This window comes from Crocodylus siamensis, chromosome 8 (genome assembly GCF_052110815.1).
Source record: "Crocodylus siamensis isolate JL-2025a chromosome 8, ASM5211081v1, whole genome shotgun sequence".
Classification (NCBI taxonomy): domain Eukaryota; kingdom Metazoa; phylum Chordata; order Crocodylia; family Crocodylidae; genus Crocodylus; species Crocodylus siamensis.
In genome coordinates, this window is record NC_143402.1 from 12,530,369 (window position 1) to 12,553,299 (window position 22,931).

The following is a 22,931-nucleotide window of genomic DNA, read 5'->3' on the forward strand; positions in this document are numbered from 1 at the left end:
TATCGACAACCACCAAAGCCAAAGTGAATGGCTGTTCGGTGGGGGGGCTGCGTGCCCCCCTGGAGCTTGTCTTTCATGTGGTTTTGGGGGAATTGCATTTTCAACATTAAGTGTTTTCAGCCAGACAAGCTCCTACAGATGTAGATGATGACACAGTCTGCCATGGAGCATAGGCAAGGGATGTTAGGAAGAAAATGTTTCCCAAGGGTTTTTTTTATCAATTTATCTGCCCTGATTTTACACCCCCAGATTTGGGGGGACTTCCTATTATTCACAAATTCCAAGGAGGTGGAGAAGGGGGAGCGCTTAGATAGCTTCTCTCTTAATATTCCTGTATTTAGTAGTTTCATTTAACAGTAGCTACATCTGTTCTTTCTTAATAGACCAAATCTAACATGTCCACGGCTCTTTAAGGTAGGCATTATTTAAGAAGCGAGGACAGCTCTGATCCCAGGCTGGCCTCCTTGGGAAACGTCCTTGGTCCCGTGCCTCGGGCTACTCTAACTTAGCTTCGCATGTCCTCCTTTTAGCTCTTTCATGATCTGACAGGGCCAGACCAGGTGCTCTTATTTCTGGAGAAGTGGCCATAGGATTTTTCTGTTAGCACAGCACTCCCGGTGCAAGCCATCTAGGCTGATAATTCATGGCAGGGAAGGCTCATGTCAACCAGTTCCTTTGTGGCGAGGGAAAAGGGTCACAGGAAATTTTGGGCATTTACTTGAGCAGTTTTAATGATGGGTAGAGTTAGTGTGGGTTTCAGATCAGGTGCCATGCTGTGGTTGTTACAGTGACTCGTGTTTTACCTCAGGAAAATCAGGAAATATGCAGCATGAGAGAGTCAGTTTCTTCCCTCCAAAGTCAGACACCGTACGAGTTTTGTACGTGGTAGTAAAGATCTTAAAGGATCTGTTTTAACCTCTTGATTTTTAAATCACCTTTATGTATTTTCAAGTTTCCTCTCAGCTTTGCTAATCTTTACCTTGCTTCACAGAGATGCGGAAAGCCCCCGGGGGACTGATTTGACCCTTAGTTTTCCCACCGTCCATTTGACGGCCGTAAATACATTACTGAAAATATTAAAAGCCCCTTGAATAAAATGGTATTTGAATCCCGGCTCTCAAAAAAGTCAGGTGATATCTTTCTGAGAAGTGGGGAGGAAATAGGCTTCACTTCTTTGTCGGGGGGGGGGTTTGTGGCCTCCATATACCTGAGTTACCCAAGGGATGAAAAGGTGTGAACTCTCCTTTCTGTATAGTCAGTTAGGTGGAGCGAGCGTGACCCTAGTGTCACAGCTGTGAATTCAAGGCTGCTTTTAGCTGCCAGCATGAGACATTATTAAAGAAGCTCTAAAACTGCGAACACATCCTGTTTATAACCACCAGCTCAGCAGTACCTGAGTGAGCAAGCAAGCGAGGAGCAGTTGGGTAACATCAGTGTGCTCCGTGGCAGGCACTAGCACCAGCCACTCCTCCATAACTGGATTTCATCTGGCTCATCCGCGTTCACCCTGAAGCAATGGATCCCGTGCCAGTTTACCATGGGAACATCAGCCGAGAAACTGGGGAGAAGCTCCTGCTGGCTAAGGGGATGGATGGCAGCTATTTACTGCGAGACAGCGAGACCATCCCAGGAGTATATTGCCTCTGCGTGCTGTGAGTACAAAGAACCGAGGGAATTTAGTTTCTGCATCAGCACCCCCGTGCATGGTCTGTCCGAGGTCTGGGGGATCCCAGCTACCATCTGAGATGCAGCAGCTTGGGAGTCTTTGAGGGGCCTGCTCCATTTGGTGAAGGGACACTGGCATGGAGACCCCTGGGAGGGCAGTGCTAGAGTTCAGTGCTCATGCGGCTCTTAGGACTGTTGACTTTGAACTGCTCATTTCATGGTGCCTGTTTCGCCTGCCATGATGCTCGCCCTTTAACATACCTTCTGGCATGTTTTGCAAATACAGCTCGTTGCAGAAAAAATCCTGAGGATTTAGCTGCTCGACTCTGGCTTCAGGCGTAGAAGCATATAAGGTACACGTGGACCTTTGCTGGAAGAGCAGAGGACTGCCATGTAGAGCTTCCACCCTAAAAAGGCCATAAAACTGAACAAAGGCCAAGAGTTATTGGTATTGGGGTTGTGGCACGGGGGAGAAGAAGGAATGAGGTTATCATAGATTAGAGCCATGTAGCTGGGATAGAAAACTGCCCATGCTGTTTGCTCCTGCTGAATAATTGGCTGGGTTTTGTGCCAGTTGTCTCTTGGCTGCTTTGGCACCTGTTTCTGCCGCCTGGCCGATCTGCAGAAAACCAAACCTCTGCCTGTTCTGGGGGCTCCTGTGTTGGAGCAGTGGTACTTTCCATTCAGATCTGGACGGCAAGGGGTTGCGTGCCAACATTTAACCTGATTTTTGCCAGTCTTACTCAGGCTGGGCATCGTCACGTGCACTTCCAGCATTTCTATTATTTTTAGAATAAACTATCCTTACAGTACAAAATACAGATGGATCGTAATAAAGGAAGTATCAACATTTTATCAGCCAAGGTGAAGAGAGTTAGTGGGGAAGAAATTTCTGACACCAATTCAGTAAGGAGTCACTGATGAGATGTTTCTAAAATGGATATGAGTTGTTAATGTTTTGGGAGTTAATACATATGATGTATTTTAATTAGCGCAGTTTTAGGAAGAGGAAAGGATGAAGAATCCTAAGCGTTAGTTTTGGGCTTGAATATAGTTAAACTGAAACAAAAAAATCTCCAGCAAGGTCATTCAAAGGACTACTTTTAAAAATTGAAGAGTAACAGGAAAATGCATTTGTATCAAGAACAAATTAGATGGAGATAAAAGAGGAGGATTTTACTCATATGTAAGAGAAGAGAGATAGTTAGAGGCGTTATGAGGACTACTAAACAAACACCTCCCTCTCACTTTTCCACAGTGGCCTTAGTATACTTTTCAAACATCACTTAATTTGGACTTAGTCTCCAAGGGATATTAGCATTATAGTTCTCTGTTTGCAGGTGAGCAAACTGAGGCAGAAGGCTGTCAAGTAGCAAAAGCTGTAGAAGAATTTACACGTGTCACCCAGTTTTCTTTTTAGAACTGTACTGTGAGGATCAAATTTTCTTTTCTCCCCTACTAAATGAGATGGAGACTCAGAGATGCTCCAAAACTGTTTGGGCCCATGGATCACCTTCCAGTAGCAACATTTCTGGTCAACCACTAGTGCCCTCCTCAGTAAGCTTTTAATTGTAAAGGAATTCCAAGTGCAATCTGCAAGCCACGTGCAGACGCATTTTGGGAATTACTGAAAAAAAGAATGTCAATACGTATATGCCACACCTAACATTTATTTCACCTCAGCCTCGAACAAGAAAATCAGCCAGGAAATAAGTGCACTGAGTTAAATGTGAGTGCAGGATAAGGGACGTTTAGAAGAATCAGACACTGAAAGCTCAAGTCATCTTAAAGATCAGTCAGATGAAATGAAAGAGTTGAGCACTGGGTCCAGTAAAATTTAGTATTTCAATACATGATGTTGAGTAAGGAGAGCGCTGCCACTGTGGATGATATAAAGACATTAGGAAATGAATGGACGTGCAAATAACACAGACTTTTAGAGAAGAGTAGGCACTGAACTACAGCTGGCAAAACCATACAATACCAGAACAGCTCTGCCATGACGGACCAGGAGGAGCGAACAGGCAGTGTACTGCAAGTGAACTCACTGCAGGATCTTAATGCTGGGAAGAAGAAAAAATGTTAGACTGGCCAGTATGTGTAGAGACAGCATGCTTATAACGAAAGAAGCAGCAGAAGAGGCAATAGAGACAAAGCAGAATACAGAAGAGAAGAGTGTAGACTTCTGGGTTCATCATCATCAAACAATCCAATAATTTACAAGTAAATGTATTTCTATATTAAATAATTATTTGGGGGCAGCACACTTGCCTTTATAGCTGTGTGTGAAGCACTTAGGACATCACTGAAGTTAGAAAAATCTTTTCATCATCACTAAGAGTCTTTGCAGATGACTGTTCTAGGAATACCTAGAGAGATCAGGACTATTTAGTACTTACTGGAGACTTGATCTGAAATGATTTTTGAAATGACAAAGTAAAGCCTGTATGTCAACAGAAAGACAGACGTTGTAATAAATACTAAAGTTAGATGAAAATGCTATTTTCTTTAAAAGAAAAAAAAAATTCAAATAATACAAAAATTATTTTGTTGGAATTTATTTTTTTCTATTCATTCCTCGTTGTTTAAAGATCAAGTCCAAAATAAGTGACATTTGAAGAACAGATAAAAGCTCAACAGTGGAAAGTAAGATATAATTATTGGTTTAGTAGGCTTCATACCAACTAGGGTTTTCTCTGATCAGTCTCTACGCAAAAAAAAAAAAAAAAAGGGAAGTATTTTTAGATTTTTCTCTCTTCTCTACCTTTCCCTTTTCCATTCCACTATGGGGGCAGCCAAAGTTAAAATCATAAAGATAAACTTTTTACAAACAAAAAAAAATCCTCAAAAAGCCATTTTTTTTGCGGGGGTGGGGGGAACCCTATTTTGATGAAAATGTAGTGAACACGATTGGGCTATTCAGCCATTAAGGGGCTCTGATACATGTGCAGGAAGCCTGCTCCCATTCTCCTCCCAATTTCTGGAGTGGAAATGAATGCGCTCCAGGAAACTCTAGCATCATCTGCAACAGTGTCCCCGTGCTGAAAAATGGCAGCTGGGTGCTTTGAACTAAAGCTAGTTCGACAAACTAGTTCAAAGCATCCTGCTGCCATTTTTCAGCATGGGGGGACACAGGTACACATGACGTTCGGGTGCTTTTAATTAGCACGGCTCACTACTTAAAACACCTCCCTCTGCATCCTGGTGCGAGTGTAAAAATGCCCAAGGTTCCCCGTGCAGCTGGTTTTGGGTGCGATGTGACAACAGCACGCAACCAAAAACTTTAGTTTCTCTGTGCAAGCTGTTCATGCCAGTTTTTCTATGTTAGTAGTTTTTGGCAGACTTTGAACTTCTCAGTATAGATAGTAAAGGCAGCAAGGGCTAGGGTTAGGCTCAACCGAGTCTTTTGTACTCGGGTCTAAAAGAAGAAATGGAGCTATGCCTTGTACAAGGTGGACGAGGCTGAGGTTCCACGAAGTCACCTGGCGAGAGGTCATTATTGCCGTTGAGTTCATCTCTGAACTATATCTGACCTTGGCACGTCTAGCTGAAATTCTGCCATGAAGGGTGGCACAATAAAACTTGCAGATGGTCAGGTCTTTCTTTTTATTTTGTTAATAAACTTTAAGCAAGAAAGTGCCTCTTTTCCCTCCATTCGCTTCCCCACAAGGTATTACTATTTTTTTTTTTTTTTTGACAGGGCACGGCTTTTCCTCCAATCAGTTCAGGCCCAAACTGTAGTCTCCATAACCCTTGTGTATGAACTAAAGCCCACAAGCCTTCAAAGAGGCATTTATATGTGTGTGCATATTTTTGGCTCAGGCAAAACACAAAGACGTTTTTACTTTCATAATAATTTGAAGACCACAGTGGGGAAGGCAAACTGTATGCCGAGTAAGGTGGCTTTTGATTTATAGCCGCATCTCTGGGTGGCTTTCTTTTAAAGAAAGATGCTTTCTGAGACCTTTTTTTTTAGCTTTTGCAAAGGATATGCTCAATCCTGCACTTGCCTGTGCTGTGATTTCATTAATAGCAATATCAAACTGATAACATTAAGTACCTTAACGGTAGCTGTATTTAAATGCTTGTTTCAAATTCACCAACACAGGAGCTCAGATACTTCACTCGTGCATTCGCCTTGAAAACTGTGACTCTTGAAAATTAGGTTTAAAGAAACATGTATCATTGATTCCCTCCCCTCTTTTCCTCTCCTCCCACCCCCCACCCCAAATATTTAAATCGGTTGGATATTGCATTCAGTGTCATGAAATTTTGTTATTGAATCGCAGTTTTTCTTTATGGGGTTTTACTTCTTAACTAGTAACATCTTCTGTTTGCAGCAGTTTTGGATTTTTTTTGACATTTAGACCACATGCAAAGACCTTCTTCCCAATGAAGCCAACGTAGGACATAATAATAGGTCTGATTTTTTCAAAGCAGCTCCTTAAACAGTGTGAGCAGACCTTGAGACAACAACTTATTTGCCTACTGTGAGTACAAAAAGCTCTGTTTGGCTTTGGAAGATGTTTCTGCATGTGGAAAGATATAAATTGGTAAAGTCAATGCTAAGCCTAGCACTTGTGTTTTGGCCCTCAAAACTTAGTTGAATACTTGAATGTGGGCAGTTGTTTCCTTGATACTCCCAAGCACTTGCGTTTTGAGCCTCAAAAACATACGTGAATACTTGAAAGCGAGCAGAGCAGTTGTTTCCTTTCCTTTCAAACTGTTTCCTGAAACCAACCATTAATCCACTGTACTCATACTTTAAGGCATAATTAAAAGCCACAGTCGAAGGCTGGAGTTCTTGAGATAATGGCAGTGGCATGAGAGATCCTATTCAGATTTAATTTATACTGTTCTTTCCCATCATATTAACCACAATATCTGGGTTATGTTACAAGCCAGGGATGGACGTGCTGTTTGAAGCACTCCAAGTGCCTTTGAAGTTCTCCAAGCAGCAAAAGTGATGTTTATGGCTGAAGAAGTACTTAAAAAATGCCCCTCAAAAAAGAGGAGCATCTTGTGCATGCTTCATTTTGAAGCACTTCCTGAAATGTTTGCATGCTTCAGCAGAGAGCACTAGGAAGTTGTTTTGCCCTCTGGCATCTCGCAGTGCTCTGCTCCCCAGCTCCTCCTATGTGGGGTGGGGGCAGGGGGGACAGGGTGGACAGCCAGTGAGCGCTCTTGAGTGTGCTCAGCGGTCTTTGGGAAATAGAGACGCGCAGAGATTCTTGCTCTTCAGCTCCCTGGTTGGAGAGCATAGCCACTGCATACCTTCGTGGCCATTATAAAGTGTTGTGAGGACAGGGCCACTTGTCTGCCCAGAGCTGTCATGCTTCATATGGGAGTGGGATTTAGAGCGCTTCAAATGAATGTCTGTTCATTGCCATAATCTTACTCTCAAATGACCAGATAGCTATTTGCAACTGGGCTGATTAGTACTGGATCTGGCTTGAGTCTGGCTTAAACTCACGTCACTGTTCAGCCGCCACACCGCTCCTCACGTAGCAGTATTCAGTGCTTGGCTTTGTTCTTACTGTTCAATGCCTGGCCCCATGCCTTATTTGCTGCATATTATTCAGACTCCCCTCTGAACGTGTTAGTATCTTCATGGACTTTTCTGCTAGCTTTTGAGTGCTTTGAAAGTATGAATGACTTTATTTTCACAATGCACCTTTTAGCTGAATGGGTATTATTAACCCCCTTTACAGGTGGAGAATAGAGAGGGAGAGAGACTGAGAGAGAGGTTAAAGTTTGCAGTAGTTCTGGATGCTTAGGGAAGGATTTCTCAGAGCATTTTGCATTATGCTTCAACTGTCCAAAGCATGGATCCCCTTGACCTGAGCTGCCAGGGGTCTTGGGGGGGGAAAGCTAGAAAATGACTAAATGTAATTGGTGCATATGAAAAGTTTGCCTTAAGTGATTTGCTTTTCAGCACTTAGAAGCTCTGGGACATCGACAGGGATAGAATCCAGTTTTCCAATGCAACGTTCAGCTCCCTCGACTGTGAGATGAGCCTTTCTTTTCTTGCTAGCCCCTGCTCCATTCAGGACGTGCCTTCCACCTTCTGTAACAAATGAGGCAGCAGGTTCCAGGAGCAGCAGTCTCGTTCTTGACAGAGTCTTGCTTCTTCCCTAGAGCGCAGTCCACCCTGTGCACCGAGGGAGCGTTCCTGCAGAGAAAGCGCCAAGTTTGTCACTGAAGACTTTCATAAAGCACGCATGCATTTCCTAAAATGTTGAGTGCTTGATATTGCAGGTGTTGCATCCTTCTGATGGGTTTTGGATGTGATTGCCTACGATCTTTGCTTTTTACAAAACAAGCTGAAAAAAATAATTCAAGAATTTGGAGTCATTTTGATGCCCCTGTGGTCACCAGCACTGTTGGAATCGTTAGATTTGCTGTAACGGTCAAGAAAAAGCAGAAGGACTACCCAAGCCTAATGACCCCTTGCACAAGTATAGTTAAACCATGCCCGTTTCTGTAGCTAAGGGCATGTAAGGTATTGGTGAGGCTTGGGTGACTAGTAACAATAATCGGGTGTCATCATCTGTGTGGACCACAGCTAGAGGTGATCTAGAGGAACGTATTGTTCCATTGTTTCTGACTTTGCTGCAGTTGTTTCAGACTCTCCTGACTTGTTTCCACCGTGCCCGAACCCTCTCTGCCATCCCCTTCAGTCTTACTGTCCCAGCCTTGTTGTCTCCTACTCTCCAGGTTCCTCATCCTGCTCCTAATCTCTCTGAACCCCACCATTCAATCATGTCCTCCTTCTCTACCCCATAATCTCAAACCCTGGCTTCCGGTTCCCTCTGTCCCTCGTGAGTCCTGATCCAAATTTCACTTCTCTAAGTGTCTCACCTAAATGACTCCCTTTGCTGTACCTTCAACAGGTCAACTCTTGACTCTTCTTCATTCTGGTTGAGAAATTTCCTCCTTCAAGCTGTTCAGAGAGTCGGCACAGAAGAGTGCTGAGGGCACAGGAAAAAGGGTATACCTGCTCTAAGTTCTAGCGTGCAGGGCCAGAGTAGTCTTACGGAGGCAGGAGATGCAATGGCAGGTAAAATCCTGCTTGGCCTGTGTAGCCAGAGCTGGAGTGTAAGCAGTGCAGAATGAATCTTTGGAGAAATGAATTGCCAAATTCTAACATTTCTACACAGCACTGTGTGCATTACAGTTTTGCAATGTGTTATAACGTTGTCATAGTTGGGTGGGTTTTCATCAGGACAATGTGCTGGCATAAGGCACAGGCTTGATACTAATGTCAGTCCTCCCCACAAATCTGAGACCCTTGTCCAAAGCACAAGCTTCGTCACGAATGTCACAAGAATTTTTGTAGCATGAGTAAAACAATGTGCTTTCCCTCAGTAGGCTCAGAAACAACTGAACATATCTTGCTGACATTTTCCCAAAATCTGTAGCTTAACGCTGATGTTCCTCGTGGGGAAGTTCAATTTGAATGGTTAAAATTCAGCTAAGTCAGGACCAATTGAATGCAAGGTTTCAGAAGGTCAGGTAAAATAAACTATGTTCAGAAATACCAGCTCCACCTAAAAGAATGCTTCAATGCCAAGGTGATATGTGTGACTGCCTTAATTTATCCATTAACAGGCCTTATACTGTGTTCTCTCAAGTCTGGAAAGAGATCTATTAAAAAAAAAATCAGCTTTTGATATAATTTTTGCTGACTTGGCTTTTCTGTTTTGTCTGTTCAATTTAGGCCCAGAAAATGAATAGAAATTATTTTAATGAAATTCTCCAACTGAGCTACACAACATTTGGAAATGATTTTAAAACGTACCATGTAGCTGAAATGTCATGGTTAATTTTTAAACTGCTGCATACGGCTAATATCCTCCAGCTATTTCAACAGTGCAGAAGATTGTAATTATTCACCTGTTAAAGCAAATGTGGCTTTAACAAGTTTGAGCAGAACGGAAAATGGAGGAGTGGTGAGAATAGGTAGGCAAATGCTGCCTTAGTGTGTGTCAGCTGTGAAGATGCCTTTGTAGTTCTGTGGGGAATGATGTATAAAGGCAAAAACTTATTGAAGACAGCAAAGTATATTTCCTGTAGCAGGTCCTTGACTTTTTCTCCTCGAGAGTCTTCCTAATGATAGTATCACAAGAGAGACACTGCTAAAGGTCTTTCTAGCAGGAAGGAAGAGACTTTTTGTTAGGCCGATTTACCGGAAACATGTTAGGAAATATGTGAGGCAAGACCAAATCTCAAGCCTCCAGTGGGGTGTTGACCATCTCACTCCTGGTACTTGTAGCTCTAGGCCTTTTCCAATCCAGCTCATGAGCAAGCTGGAGTGAGGGCACACGGATCATGCCTGCCCCCAACCGCTAAGCCCCTCCACCTCCTCTCACGTGGCACGTTCTGAACCCAGAAGCTCAAAGGCTACTCAGGCTGACCAAAGAGGCAAGCCGAGATAGGGCTAGCAGCATATTGTTGGCCTCAACAACCACGGAAAAACTTTTCTGCCCTTAGGGAACTATTCTAGACAAGGCTCCCAGCGAGCAGCTGCTCACTGAGCTGTCCCTAATACAGGGACCTGTCCCTTTAGGGAGCTGGGTCAGAGCTGCAGGGTGGGGGGGGCCAGAGCCAGGTTGAAGGTGGCCGGAGGCATGAGGATCCTGCAGCTCTGTTCTTCCACAAGTTGGGGAGAGCTACCCCGCCACGGGAAAAACGGGGATGATTCATTTCCATGCAGGTTCCCCACAGGAATGTGGATCTGAAGCGCAGTCTGCCTCTCTCTATCCCTTTATCTATATTCCAGTCTCTAGTGGGTAGGAAGAAAGAAGTTCAGGTTTAGCCTCCTGGCATGTAGTTCATTTGCTTTTAGATATGAAATTGCATGGTATCAGGAGCAGGATGGAGAAGAGCTTGTCTTGTCAGAGACTAAGTGTTGTTCCAGCGTGAGTTGATTTCACAGGAGAAAACTAAGCTGGCAGTTAATGGTGCCACAGGAGGAACCCCTCGTACACTGAGCCTAAGACTGATACAACATGCTTTCTGTGCGCTTTATAGGAGTAGGCAGAGCATAGGTATAGGGAGTCTTTGCTGTTTAATAGGAAAAAAGAGAGGGTGGGTACTTACTGGATGGGAACTGTTCTGCATAGTTACATGTGTACACACGTATTAAGTCAACTTAAAATAAGGTGACTTAACTAAGTCAATTTAAGTTAAGCCACATCAGAGTGTACCCACATACAGCTCCTTGATATGGTGGCAGCCATCTTGGGAGCTAAGTTAACTTAACGGTTGCAACTCAAGATAATACACCTTGGAGGTGTATTATCTTGTGCCGCAGTTAAGGTGACTCTACTCCACATATATGTGTACATGCTGACCATTAAATTGACTTCAAAAAGTTAAGCCAGCTTAAATGCCAGAAAATTAGTACTTGTGTACCCATAGGGTAAGGCAGGTTAAATTGTGAAACATTGTTTGAAACAGCTGGCAGGTTGTGAGGGAAACTTGGTTTGTCAGAATGGGGCTATTTTCACGCTGAAAAGAGAAAGTCCTTTCAAGTGGTAATGCAGTATGTCCTTGCTGTTTAACAGAAAGTTATGATAAGATCATGTGCGTTAGGAAAACAACGCTTGGCAGAGCTGCAATTCATTTTGCTAAAAAAAAAAAAAAAAAAAAGATCTTGTGCGAGTTGTCTTATGGGAAAAGGTCTCTGTTCAGACAGGTTTTTTATTCCATCAACCATTTTTTCAGTGGAGCATGCGTCCAGTGAGGTCAATATTGTGCCAGTTCCCTCTTATCCTTAGAGAGCAAGTTCATTCACTGATGGGTTCAAAGCCACAAATGGTACCACTCACCACCAAAATTCATTCCCATTTCATGCCTTCCTGTCTCTTTCCCACCATACAACAGACCCAGTTTCCAGCCCTTTAGTGTGGTGCACATCGAATACCCCTCTAGTTACTTCATTGTATTTTAGAGGGCTCCTAAACTATATACGCTCAACGCATTCCATACTTCCCCTTTCTATTCTTCTATCCACAGCTCTATATCTGTATTGTGCTTTTCTCAGGATTATTTGAGGGTTTCTTAAGAACTGAGTTTTTTATGGGGGTAGGGAGATAACCGTATGCCCAATCCCCAACTCAGAGGACCAGTGAATCACTCCTTTCTCCTTTGCACTATCCAGCTTTCTTCCCATCCGTGAGGGTCATGTGTTTGCCAGGAAATAGAAACTCTGTTTTTCCAGAAAGCTGAGCCTTGCGGAAGAATTGAATTGTGAAGAGATTTACAGCACAGTGAATGGTTTTGAACAATACAGCACCAGCTTTTGGTAATGGGCCTGCTGCATTATTAACAACAATTGTGAAATTAAGTTAAAAAAATCACAAACTAATGTTAGAAAAAATACCAAAGGAGTGGAAGAAGTTGATAATAACCACTTTGAGGGAACAATAAAAGGGTGAGGGGACACAAGTGAATGGAAGGACTCTTGTGGCCTCTTCTGCTTTGTTCCACTTACCAAACCCTGTCTTTGAGGCCTTTATCTAGACCTAGTTATGACTATAGAGCTGGAAAAATAGTTCCAGTGGAGTTGAAATACTTTACTTCATCTTCTACTGGAGGGAAATTGGGAATAAATGCAGGATATGTATATCACTTTTCTAGATATTGAGGAAGTGTATAATAATATTCAGAGACATAGCCTCTGGGCTGCAGTGAAAGACTTCAAAATTTGAAAAAAAAATTAATGTAGTACAACTGTATATTGTGGTTCAAAAAAGCAGAGTACAAACAGGAGAGGATTCAACATTATATTGCAATAGGAACATTATAGTGCACTAACGCCAACACAGTTTAAGAAGCGAAAAGAAAAGAGTGATATGGTAATTCCAAAATGTTAAGGATAGGGTGGATTTAATGGCCATATTTAACTTACTTCAGATATGCTGATGTTTTGGCTACTACAGCAAGGACCAAAGATATAATGCAATATAATACAAATGAGGACTGGAGACTTGAAGCATGTAACAAGAAAAAATGGGGTTTGAGATAAAGCCAAATTCATGGTTTTAAGCCGATCACGAGAGAATCTTTGACAAGCTGATCAAGTGGTCGATAGCCACGGTTACAAACATGTTAGACACTTTAGATACCTTGGAGCATTAACTGCTAATAACAATTAGAAGAGGGAGAGAAGTGGGACCTTGGTATATAGGAGGGAGTGTGTTGCCTGTTGTTTTTGCAGAGAAATTTTAGTTCTAAGCGACTACTCGGAAAGCTTGAGTTTCAGGAACGTGTGATCATGATGAAGCCTTGCTTTATATCCTTGTGAGACCTGAATGCATTTTAGAAAGAAGAAAGACGAACTTAAAAAACAAAAAAAACCCCTTTGTAAATAGAACAGAGAGGTGATTTTTTGAGCTAGTAAGGGAGAAAGATGTACAGCGAAGACGTTCACATAAAGAGCTGCGTGTGGCTACTGGGGAACCGAGCACTGCGGTAAACTTAAAACCCAGTGACGTCAGTGGGCAAGGCAGAGCATTTGCATTCAGAAAGGCTAGCAGCTAAGCACCATTTGGGAAGCCATTTGTCTGGTATTCCAGACTTAAGAGCTCTTAACATGAGTTGTTTTTTAAAAATAATGGCAGGAAGCAGTGCGAGCAAACTGTAAAGTAGTCGAGGCTGAGCGAGCCCAGCATCAGTATGGGAAGCTTGTGACACAGGTGCTCTAAGTCATGCAGTTCTGGATAGGAACAATAGGCCGGTACTTCAGCTTCAGTGCCACTGGTTTTGATGGAGCATCACCGTTCTGCACCAGTAAGTGAACTGTCCCCGTTCACCTTGTATACTCATTCACACTCATGCAAAGAGAGAGTCCAGTGGGTCTTAAAGCTATCAAGTCAGAATCAAACCATTCTGAATGATGAATGTTGACTGCCGGTTAGGTAGTTGCTGTCAGTAATTAGACACATTTCTGGCACTTCAGAAAGAAGAAATTCAGCAGTGGTCACATGTGACGTGGAGCATAAATCGCTGCATTCCTATGGTACCTTGTAGGGGTATGCAAAACAGGCCATATTTGATACAGATTTGGATTTGGCCTGAATCGGGGGGCAGTGATTGGATTCATCGATTTGGATCACTGTCTGGATTTGATTCAGCTAAATCCGAATCTGAAGATTCGATGCTGATTCACGGAATCAGCGATTCAGCTGTTAGACGCAGCTTTAAATGTTTTTTCTACCTACCTCGGGGTACTGAGGTGGCTCACGAATGCTGCAATGGTGCAGCAGATGGAGTGCCCCACAGGAGCATAGGGGGCCCCCCTGCGTGCTTGGCGGTGGACCTGGAAGTGGACTGGAAGTACTTCTGGGTCAGCAATCAGTTGCAGGAGAACCCCAGGTGCCCCCCAGACCCAGGAGGCACCAGTCGCTGAGCCAGGGGGTAGGGTGGGGAGGGGGGTCCCCCACGGCTGACCCAGAAGTGGACTAGAAGTGCTTCGGGGGGGGTCCACTGCCGAGTGCTCCCCCCCACCGCGCTCCCATAGCACGCTCCCTCCACCCCACCAGCTCGGCGTTCACGAGCCGCCTGGTACCTTGAGGTACGTAGAAAAAACATTTAACGCTGTGTCTATGTCTGAATCTTTGAATCTCTCCGAATCGATTCGGAGGGTTCCAGTTCAATTCAGAGAGATTAAAGCGTCTCCTGAGTCTATTCGGATTCAGAGATTCGGCTGCTGAATCGGGCCGAGTTTGCTGAATCGAATCAGTGGCTAAAGCTTCCCACAGCCTTAGTACCTGGGCCATTTATTACTTCAGTTGTTATAACATGCAGCTGCTCTCTGAATAGTGTGATGCAGAAATAACAAATATCACAAATGGCTAGATTATCACACATTTCATTTTTTAATGTAATAGGTCTGGGCCTACATTGTGTGTAGGCATTTACACCTGTACTTTGTGGGTATTAAACATAACCATTTGGTTCTTTTACCGCTGATCCTAAGTTTGCACTGTAAGTAATAAGTGACAAGTGGTCATCAGCAGCTGTCTCTCTTCTCACAAGTCACACCTTTAAAGTTTGGTATCCCTACATTGTTGGATTTCTAGGAGAGCTAAGACCAACTCTGGGTATCAATAGTTTTTTTTTTTTTCACAGCTCTTAAGCTGTGACCTCTATTCTTACTGTCCCCTGAGTGGAGGTGAAATTGGAAATGGATGAAGGTTTCCCAGCTTCCTAAGGTACAGGGACTCCTGTGTCAGTGTTTCCTGCATGGAAGCTCAAAAGGATGGCGTTAAGAAATACAAAGTAACTAATTAGACAAACTGTAACTTGCTGTGATTTTTGTGGTTTTTGATTTAAAAAAAAATTAGGTGGTGTTGGTTCTGGGAACGTTTTTGATTGATTTGAAAAAAGCCGCATATAGCAACCGTGCTGTTTACTAGTGACACGCAGCCATTCGGTGTTCTGTAGAAAGTGTCTGACGTACATGCCTGAGTGTGAACGGTCACAGATGGGGAAATAAAAACGCTGAACAGGTATTACAATTTCATGTTTAATATAAAAATAAGTTTTTAATCACAGATGGATCAACTCAGTGCCCTAAACTATTTTGAACGCAGCAGGTTTCAGTGGGAAGAAACCCAGCTTCTGACCAGAGTCAGAATTTTGCATTTCATACTGGAGACGGGATGGATTCATTTATTGCTAAGAAAAGATCGTTACGTGAACACACACTGACATTACAGAGCAACTGCAACTAAATCTGACGGTCGGAATAACTAATAGATACCCATTGATTCTTTTATAGGTATAAAGGATTTGTTTATACCTACAGAGTGTCCAAGACAGACACAGGGTCATGGAGTGCTGAGGTACGTAGCTCTCCCATTTTTTTCTACGATCTTGTATTCTGTTGAGTACAGTTATTGATGTAGTGCAATTAATCCTGATTATTCACATTTCTTCACTGCCTGATTCACATTTAATTTGATCGATCTCAAGCAAGCCCATCACTAGGGTATCTAGGTGCCAGTACTGACAATCTCTAAGTCATAAATTCATTCTCTGTTACACTTCAGCTCTTGCATAACGCAACAGTGCATTAATTTGCATCATTTTAAATGGAAGAAATATTGTGGCTTTATATATTGATGGGTACAATCAGTACTAATGTTTTCTCCATCCTACATGCTATTAGTACCAGGAATATTCAAACAGTTTGTTACAATTTACACTCATTTTTAACTTAATTTCTCTACAGATATGTTTATCATTGGCATGAACCAGTTACATAATAGCTGAGATTTGAGATGACATTCATCCTCACTTCTCTTTTGAGGGAACTAGTAACCCTGGAGTGGCATAGCAGTATTTGAAATCATAACAATGATTTAGGTTCATGACTTGTGAATACTAATTCTTATTTATTTTCTGAAGTTCTTGTTCTTTGTCTGGATGGAGGCACTATTTTAATTCATAATTAGATTTCAGTTTGCGCATTAATGAACACTGGTTTATAGAACGTAAAGTATGGTTTAATATGCTTATTTTTTTCTGGAAACCTAAGTCCCATTTTGAAGTTAGTTAGCATTGGACCCTGGAGCTGGAAGTAATTCACAGCTTTTCCTGCTGTAGCAACATGAACAGAGGAATTGGTCTTTAGGCATCAAGTCTGATCCTTGCACTGGAGTTTTCTCATTCTGGGAATGTGCTATTGGGACAGAAAGACAGATTTGAGTTAACTCACAGTCTCCCAGCATCCCAGGATGCTTAGTACCTCCCCTGAAAACTGCACCCCCCCCGCCCAACCCCTCACCTTGCAGGGTCAATGGGCTATCCTGGGTCCAAGCTGTCTGCTCCAGCTGAGCAGGGAGGCATGCTCTAGCACCCCCGGCTTCTAGCCTGAGCCATTGCAGGGATGTGGCTGTATTTCCAGAATCAAAAGCAGATGTCTATTCACTCGCTTATCTATTCAGTCTACACAGTTTAGGCTCACTTGTGAAGATTGAATCAATTCAGCCTTGGGCTTTTTGACTGTCTGTACTTAGCCAAGATGAGCAAATGGATCTCATTTTGAAACTGGGATACTAACTGACTCATATTGGAGGCTGTAGGGTAAAATCCATCATGGCCTGACAGGCTCTCTGAGCTCAGTGAGACTGTACAATAGTGGTTCTGAACCTTTTCAGACTTGAGGCACCCCTTATAAAATGTCAGCTCTTAATTTCACTTGATTTTTGACTACAGAAAAATAATAGAGGAATTCTGCTATTGCATAGAACTCAGAAGGACTACAGTAGGTGAGAATGCTTATAATACTATGGATTCCTCTTTGACCTATCGGTGTTTATCCTGTGAATGATATTTGTACACCTAACGGCGCTAACATTGCATGGCACCCCGCAGCACCCTTGAAAAGATCTCAAGGCACCCCAGCGTGCCCTGACACCTTGGTTGAGAATTGCTGCTATCCAGTTACACGGCCAACCTCCACCACGCAGCTGGTACTTCGATGCAGAATGCAGCTAGGTGTGAAAATTACTGTGAATTGTAGGCCACATTGATTGTTGATGCTTGATACTCCCTTGGGGCTGCGGTCTGCTCTAGGCCTGTGTAGTGCTGCCTGAAGATCAAATGATCTTCGGAGCAATTGATGTACTTTGTGGTAGTGAGGTTTCCCCTCTCCCCCACCTCTACAAGGAGCGCAGCTGGGGTGTTTCCAGGGCACCTCGGCGTATCCCAGGGATTCTGGTCTTTGGAAGGCAGCCTGGCTCCTCACAGGCTTCATGGGTCAGATCTGGGCCCTGAAGCACCCTGGGGTGCTCACTCTGTTCAGCCTGATTTTGAGTTATTTCTGACAGCATTAAGGCCTCTTCATTTTCCTTTGGCAGCTGGTGCTCCTTTCTCTTTTGTCTTCATTACTTTAGGTATGAAAAAGCCAAGTGTCAATCCCTCTTTTTTAAAGCGAGTTCATAAACACACTGCAGCACATTCAGAGTCTGGGTGATGAGTTGATGTCAATGGCCCACTCTATTGCTTGTAATGGAGCTAGGACTTCTCCTGCGTGGGCCTAATGGTGGGGCAGGGCGGGCTCTCCAATGTCATCAGGGTCCTTGGCTGAATAGAGCACAAATGTGGGCGTTGCTAATGCCCTTTCTTCAGGATACTGAGCTCTAGACTATGGCAGACACTGGTGCGGGGATGTGCTGAATTATTTAAAAGCTGCTTTTGAGTCCTAGTTCAAAACCCTTGAAGACTAGGATACTTTGTGATTTGGTTTTTGCAAACATTAAAGTACAAAGGTAGACGAAGTGCGAGCAGTAAACCAGGTAACAGTTAGTCGAGTCTTCCACACTAAAGACATGGCAGATGGATACATGGAAAGCTCACTCACGTGAACACTTGCAAGCAGGCTGGAGTCATGCCGATATTTGCTGGTGCAAAAAGCATTACCATAAGCTCCAAGACTTTCTCTAGAGCATCTTATTGGTGTTAGGCAGCCACAGGAGCAAGACCTGCTTTACAATCATTCCAATATGGTGCTTGCTAACACTGAAAGGCTTCAGAGCTTGGGAAACTGGACTGACACTCACCAGCTCTGTTGAGTCAGGACCTAGGCTTGTGGGAGCTTTGCCTAAACAGTGTGTATGTTCTCTTGGTGGACCAAAGCTTTTTTTCCTCCATCACATCACATCACATCACATCACATCACATGATAGCTGCGTCTAACTGCAGTGGCCACGTTGTGTTTCAGTTCAAATGTGTCTCTAGTGCTACCCCACAGAAGTGCATGGAGTTATATTAGGCATGAACTTTGGCTCTGCAGCTGCCCTGCGAGACAGCTGGGGGGGTGCAGTAACAGAAAGGAAAATGAGCTTAACTAGCATATGTGCAGATTTGAAATAGCAATGTCCCTGGAACTGGGAGACACCGAGAGAACAGCTCCCTAGGTTGGTCTTAGCTTGAAAGGCCCGTTGAACAAATCTGTCAGGCGGTGCTGAGAATAGCTTCTCTGTTTTTTCCTATGTTTTTTTTTGCCTTTGTGCAAATGTCTCCTGAGTTGCTGTAAGTCATAACATTTCTTGGTCTGTTGTTTCCCAGACTGCACCAGGGGTCCACAAAAGATTGTTTCGGAAAGTACACAATCTACTCTCGGCCTTCCAGAAGCCAGACCAAGGCATTGTAACGCCTCTGCAGCATCCTGTTGAGAGATGTATGCATCCACAAGGTACCGTGAGGAGCGCCTGAGAGCATCACTTTGTAGAGCCGTCGAGCTTGCTTGCTGTCTGAGGCATGGTGTCTATTTCCTATTCCTCTCGTGTGTTTGGAGCTATTGCCAATCTAGGTAGCCAAGGCAAGAGGTGGGGCACCTGCACATGCTACGCAGGTATATCTAAGATAGCAGCAAGAAGTGGTGGGAGTTGAGGAGCTGATGGCCAACGTCCCACTGCTCTTTCTCATGGGAGGAGCAAAATGTTTGAGGATCTGAGCAGAAGGAGCAGCTGCATAGTAGATGCGTTGGGACTTTGTGTTCCCTCCACACGGAGCATCCCAAGTCTTTGGGCGGGGAGGATTGATATATGGCATTCAGTGGCCTCAAATGGGCTAATGTCTGAAAAAAATGTTGTTAGGCTTTTTAAATTATGAAGCCTGGGGGAGCGGGGGGGTGGTTCTTTTGAGGGACTAATCTATACACCAGTGGCACTGACATACACACCCTTTGATTTTTTTTTCCCACTTTCTTGAGACCCTGTTCTTTTATATATATAATTTTTTTGTGTGTGATTCTTTTTCTTTAGGGAGAAAGGAAGACCACCGGGGCTTTTACCTGCCTTCATGAAGACCATTCCCACCGTTTAAAGTAATTTAAATCAGCTTTTAAAATGTCTTCTTTTGTACATACCCTAGCACAGAAGCTGTTTATTATACATAATACAACTCCGTGAGTTTTCCTGTAACATTTGCAGAAATGTATATTTAGTAGACGTTTTAGCCTGAGGTTTAAAAGATTGCTTGAATCTAGATTTAAAAAAAAAAAAAAAAAAAAAAAAAGATATGGAAGAGAAATAACCAGCAAGTGGATGTATTCATGTTTTCCTCTTCTCTTTGTACCTGGGAGCTTTCTGTTTGAATATTCCTTCTCACACTTACGTACTTCAATTCATTTTGGCTTCTTTTTTTTTGTGTTTGATTTTTGACCAAAATTCACCCAAGTGCAAAAAAGCCCCATACATCTTGTTCTTCACTCGCACAAGCCCTCAAACTAGGGGCTCCTGTGGTGCACATGAACAAAGCTGTGAACAAATTTGAAAGCGACAGGCAAGATATTCCTCCACATCAAACTTTACATTCATATCATATGTCTTCTTGCTGGGACTGTTTGCAGGCTCACCCAATGAGGAGAAAGAAACAAGGTTGCATCATCTAGGTGAACAATCATAACTGGCTTAGCACAGCTTGAAGGTAGAAAATTCAAATTTGTGATTGAGCCAAAGCTTTAAAAAAAAATCAAATGCCTTGCGTTATTTAAGAAAAGCCAAATTAATTTAAGGAAGTTGTGTGGGCAGGAATAAAGATGGCTAATTTTGGTAAAATAAATTATTCTTTACAGATAGTCTGTTGCCTTCTTTCATTCCCTTTGCATTTATATGACCATGATGGTAGAATATAGATGCTGTACTGTTTCCTATTATTATATGACTCCATCTTTAAATCAATTAATTCCAGACCCTGCTGAGGCACAGCAAAGTGTCAGAAAAATCTGAGTCTGCATGTAGATTAAAAAAAGAGGGATTGAAACTCATTTTGGGCGTAATTATAGTGCTGACACTGCCTTGCTATAATTAGAAGAAAATGGAAAACAATTCTGAGTAGAGTTAGAGCCCTAAAATAACCACTGTTGTTAAAGACAAGATCACGTTCAATTTGCACGAGTGGTTTTTTTGCTGCCTTCTAAGCACTCAAAAAAATCATGACTCAGGGGCCCAAATTTCTGAGAGCAGCTTTCAAGAGATAATTTTGGGTTTTTTTGGGGTGGTGTTTTGTTTTGTTTTGTTTTGTTTGTTTGTTTTGTTTTTTGTTTTGTTTTGTTTGTTTTTTTTGGTGTTTAAATGAATAAATTGAGGACTTATGGTTGCCATCTGACATTTGAATTTTTATGATGCATGGGGTTTTTTTGAAGATTTTCTGTCTCACCATGAGGGGGTTGCACCTTTTTTAAGTTGAGCCAAGTTACGCAAGTGGAGGTTCGCCTATGAACACTTGACTTCAGGAGCTGGAACAGGAACCAAATATTGTGACTCAAGCTAAAAGGGCAAAATTTGGCCATACACCATGACTAGTGAGTTTCTACTGGCCGCTGATTGGTTGCTGATGATATAGCATATGTTGCGTGTGCACATTTGTGCGTGTATGTAGTACCTTCTCCAGTCCAATTGTTTCCTCCCACAGGCCTTTTGGGCTATAGCAAAATCCCAACCTATTACCTCCATCCATAATTTGTCCCGAAACATGGCCTTTCTCTTTGTTGTTTGCCATTTAGCATATATAATGCTGTGACCATGCAACTGGGTATAACCCATATCCCTGCTAATGGCCAGCTGGATCATCTATACAGATGCACAGAGGTTAGGTAATGCTTAAGACAAGGATTTATTCCAATAGTCTGCAAAGTCTGTTGGCAGGCATGCTTTCCATGCATCGCTACTCTGCCATATGTCAGGGGACCCTGGTGACTGATCTGAGAGGAAGGCTCTGTTCAGAAAGGCTCCATTTCAAAGTATGCAGTAGTTTGCCACAGTTTTACATGATTGGCATTGCCCCGGCTTGAGTTTTAATGTGGGTTTCACTTTCCGGTGGACTCCTGAGCTGCAATTGGTCTTTAACAAATAAAGGAAATGTCATCCCGTGGCCAAATGCTCATATTGAGCAATGCCAATGGGATGAGGGGGCTACAGTCACATAATAGAGGATTACTTAACCACCAGAGAAGCAGTCACAGACTCAAGGGGTCTTCCGAAGTCTGGTTATGTGAGCGGGGGAGTAGCCCCGCTGTCCAAGCCTATGGGCTCCATTTTGTCCACGTTCCCAAAGCAGCAGTCCCTGCATGATCTGCAGTGTCATCAGTTCAGACCAGGGCCTAATGCTTCGCTGCGCCAGTCTACTCGGAAGCGGTCATGATTCACCACATACTTGTCCTTTGCCAGGGTCAGGTTTTTTCTTGCAGCATACTGCAGTGCTTGGAGGGCCATCTAATGGCATGAACGCAAGCCTAGAAGAGGACTGGACTATTTCTTTGTGTGCATATATGATCATTACAACCAAGACCCTTAGTCACCGACTTACTGAACCATTGATCTATCTACACTGCTGGCTCCCCAGATGTTTTCAAGCATTTGGTGTCTCTCTGTGGTGTCTGAGTGGGCAACTGTGGCTGTGCAGCATCTGAAGGCCTGCGAGTGTCATAAAGGAACTTTGTTTCTCGCTTGTCAGCATTTAACTTTGAAGTTTGATGAGTTTGAAGTTGTTCTTCTCTAACAGCCAAAATAAAAATAAAATATTTATGGTAAAGCATAAAAATGTTCCTTCAAAACTAACGTAGTGAATAAACACACCAAATAAACCTCCGACTGGTCCAGGGACATGGGGAAGGTGGTGCTATAAATCTACAAACATTTTAGTTCCTTGCTTAATGTGTCCCCCCCCCCCCCCGACCTCCCAAATTAGTTCCAATTTTCAGTTAAGTTGATACAACAACACAAATCCCACCATATAATGTCATATTTTATGGTGTGCTTCTGCATATTGTTCTGTAGCTACTGAGGGTATCAACTCCTGGTTGAAACAATGTTCTGATCTTAATTGTTTTACAGAGTGGAAGAAAGATTTACTTTTTAATAAAAATACTTTAAAAAAACTCTATTTTTTTCTTTATTGTTGCATAATTTAGCAAACATCAGCTGTGGAGGAGCGGTGAACTGAATGGGGAAATCATTGGATGCTGGGGAATTTTATGGGGTTTTTTTTTTTTGATTGAACCTTTTATTATTTGTCAGTGTCTTAAAGATTTTTTTTTTTTTTTTTTTAAGTACTTGTTAGTCAACATAGAGCCTTGCCGTTAGCTTTTTCCCTTCATTGCTCTTGCTCATTAGTTTTGTGCTCATGCAAATTTATTTCTGTACTCTGCTTTCCCAGCACAAAACTACTTGATGCTCAACACAACAGCTCTGATGCATGGCAAGTTGCCTTGGGTGGGGTAGGAGAGGCTGGGGCCAGCATCCATGATG

General features: G+C 42.9%; 1 protein-coding gene across 1 annotated transcript; it reads left to right on the forward strand.

Annotated features, from left to right (window-relative positions):
* The first annotated feature begins 1,368 nt into the window (after positions 1 to 1,368).
* On the forward strand, positions 1,369 to 22,516 carry SH2D1A (SH2 domain containing 1A). The gene is made up of 4 exons (XM_090059873.1): positions 1,369 to 1,652; positions 15,455 to 15,518; positions 18,748 to 18,874; positions 19,446 to 22,516. Exons 1-4 carry the CDS (start codon positions 1,516 to 1,518, stop codon positions 19,484 to 19,486), a joined length of 369 nt encoding a protein of 122 aa, XP_089915999.1. The 5' UTR covers positions 1,369 to 1,515; the 3' UTR covers positions 19,487 to 22,516.
* The last annotated feature ends 415 nt before the right edge of the window (positions 22,517 to 22,931 follow it).

What these genes read in the sequence shown, in the direction of transcription:
- SH2D1A (XM_090059873.1), top strand. Translation starts at nt 1,516, where the DNA reads ATGGATCCCGTGCCAGTTTACCATGGGAACATCAGCCGAGAAACTGGG. An exon ending in CAGGGTCATGGAGTGCTGAG is followed by an intron (nt 15,519 to 18,747) that starts GTACGTAGCTCT and finishes GTTGTTTCCCAG; the next exon opens with ACTGCACCAGGGGTCCACAA. An exon ending in GAGATGTATGCATCCACAAG is followed by an intron (nt 18,875 to 19,445) that starts GTACCGTGAGGA and finishes CTTTTTCTTTAG; the next exon opens with GGAGAAAGGAAGACCACCGG.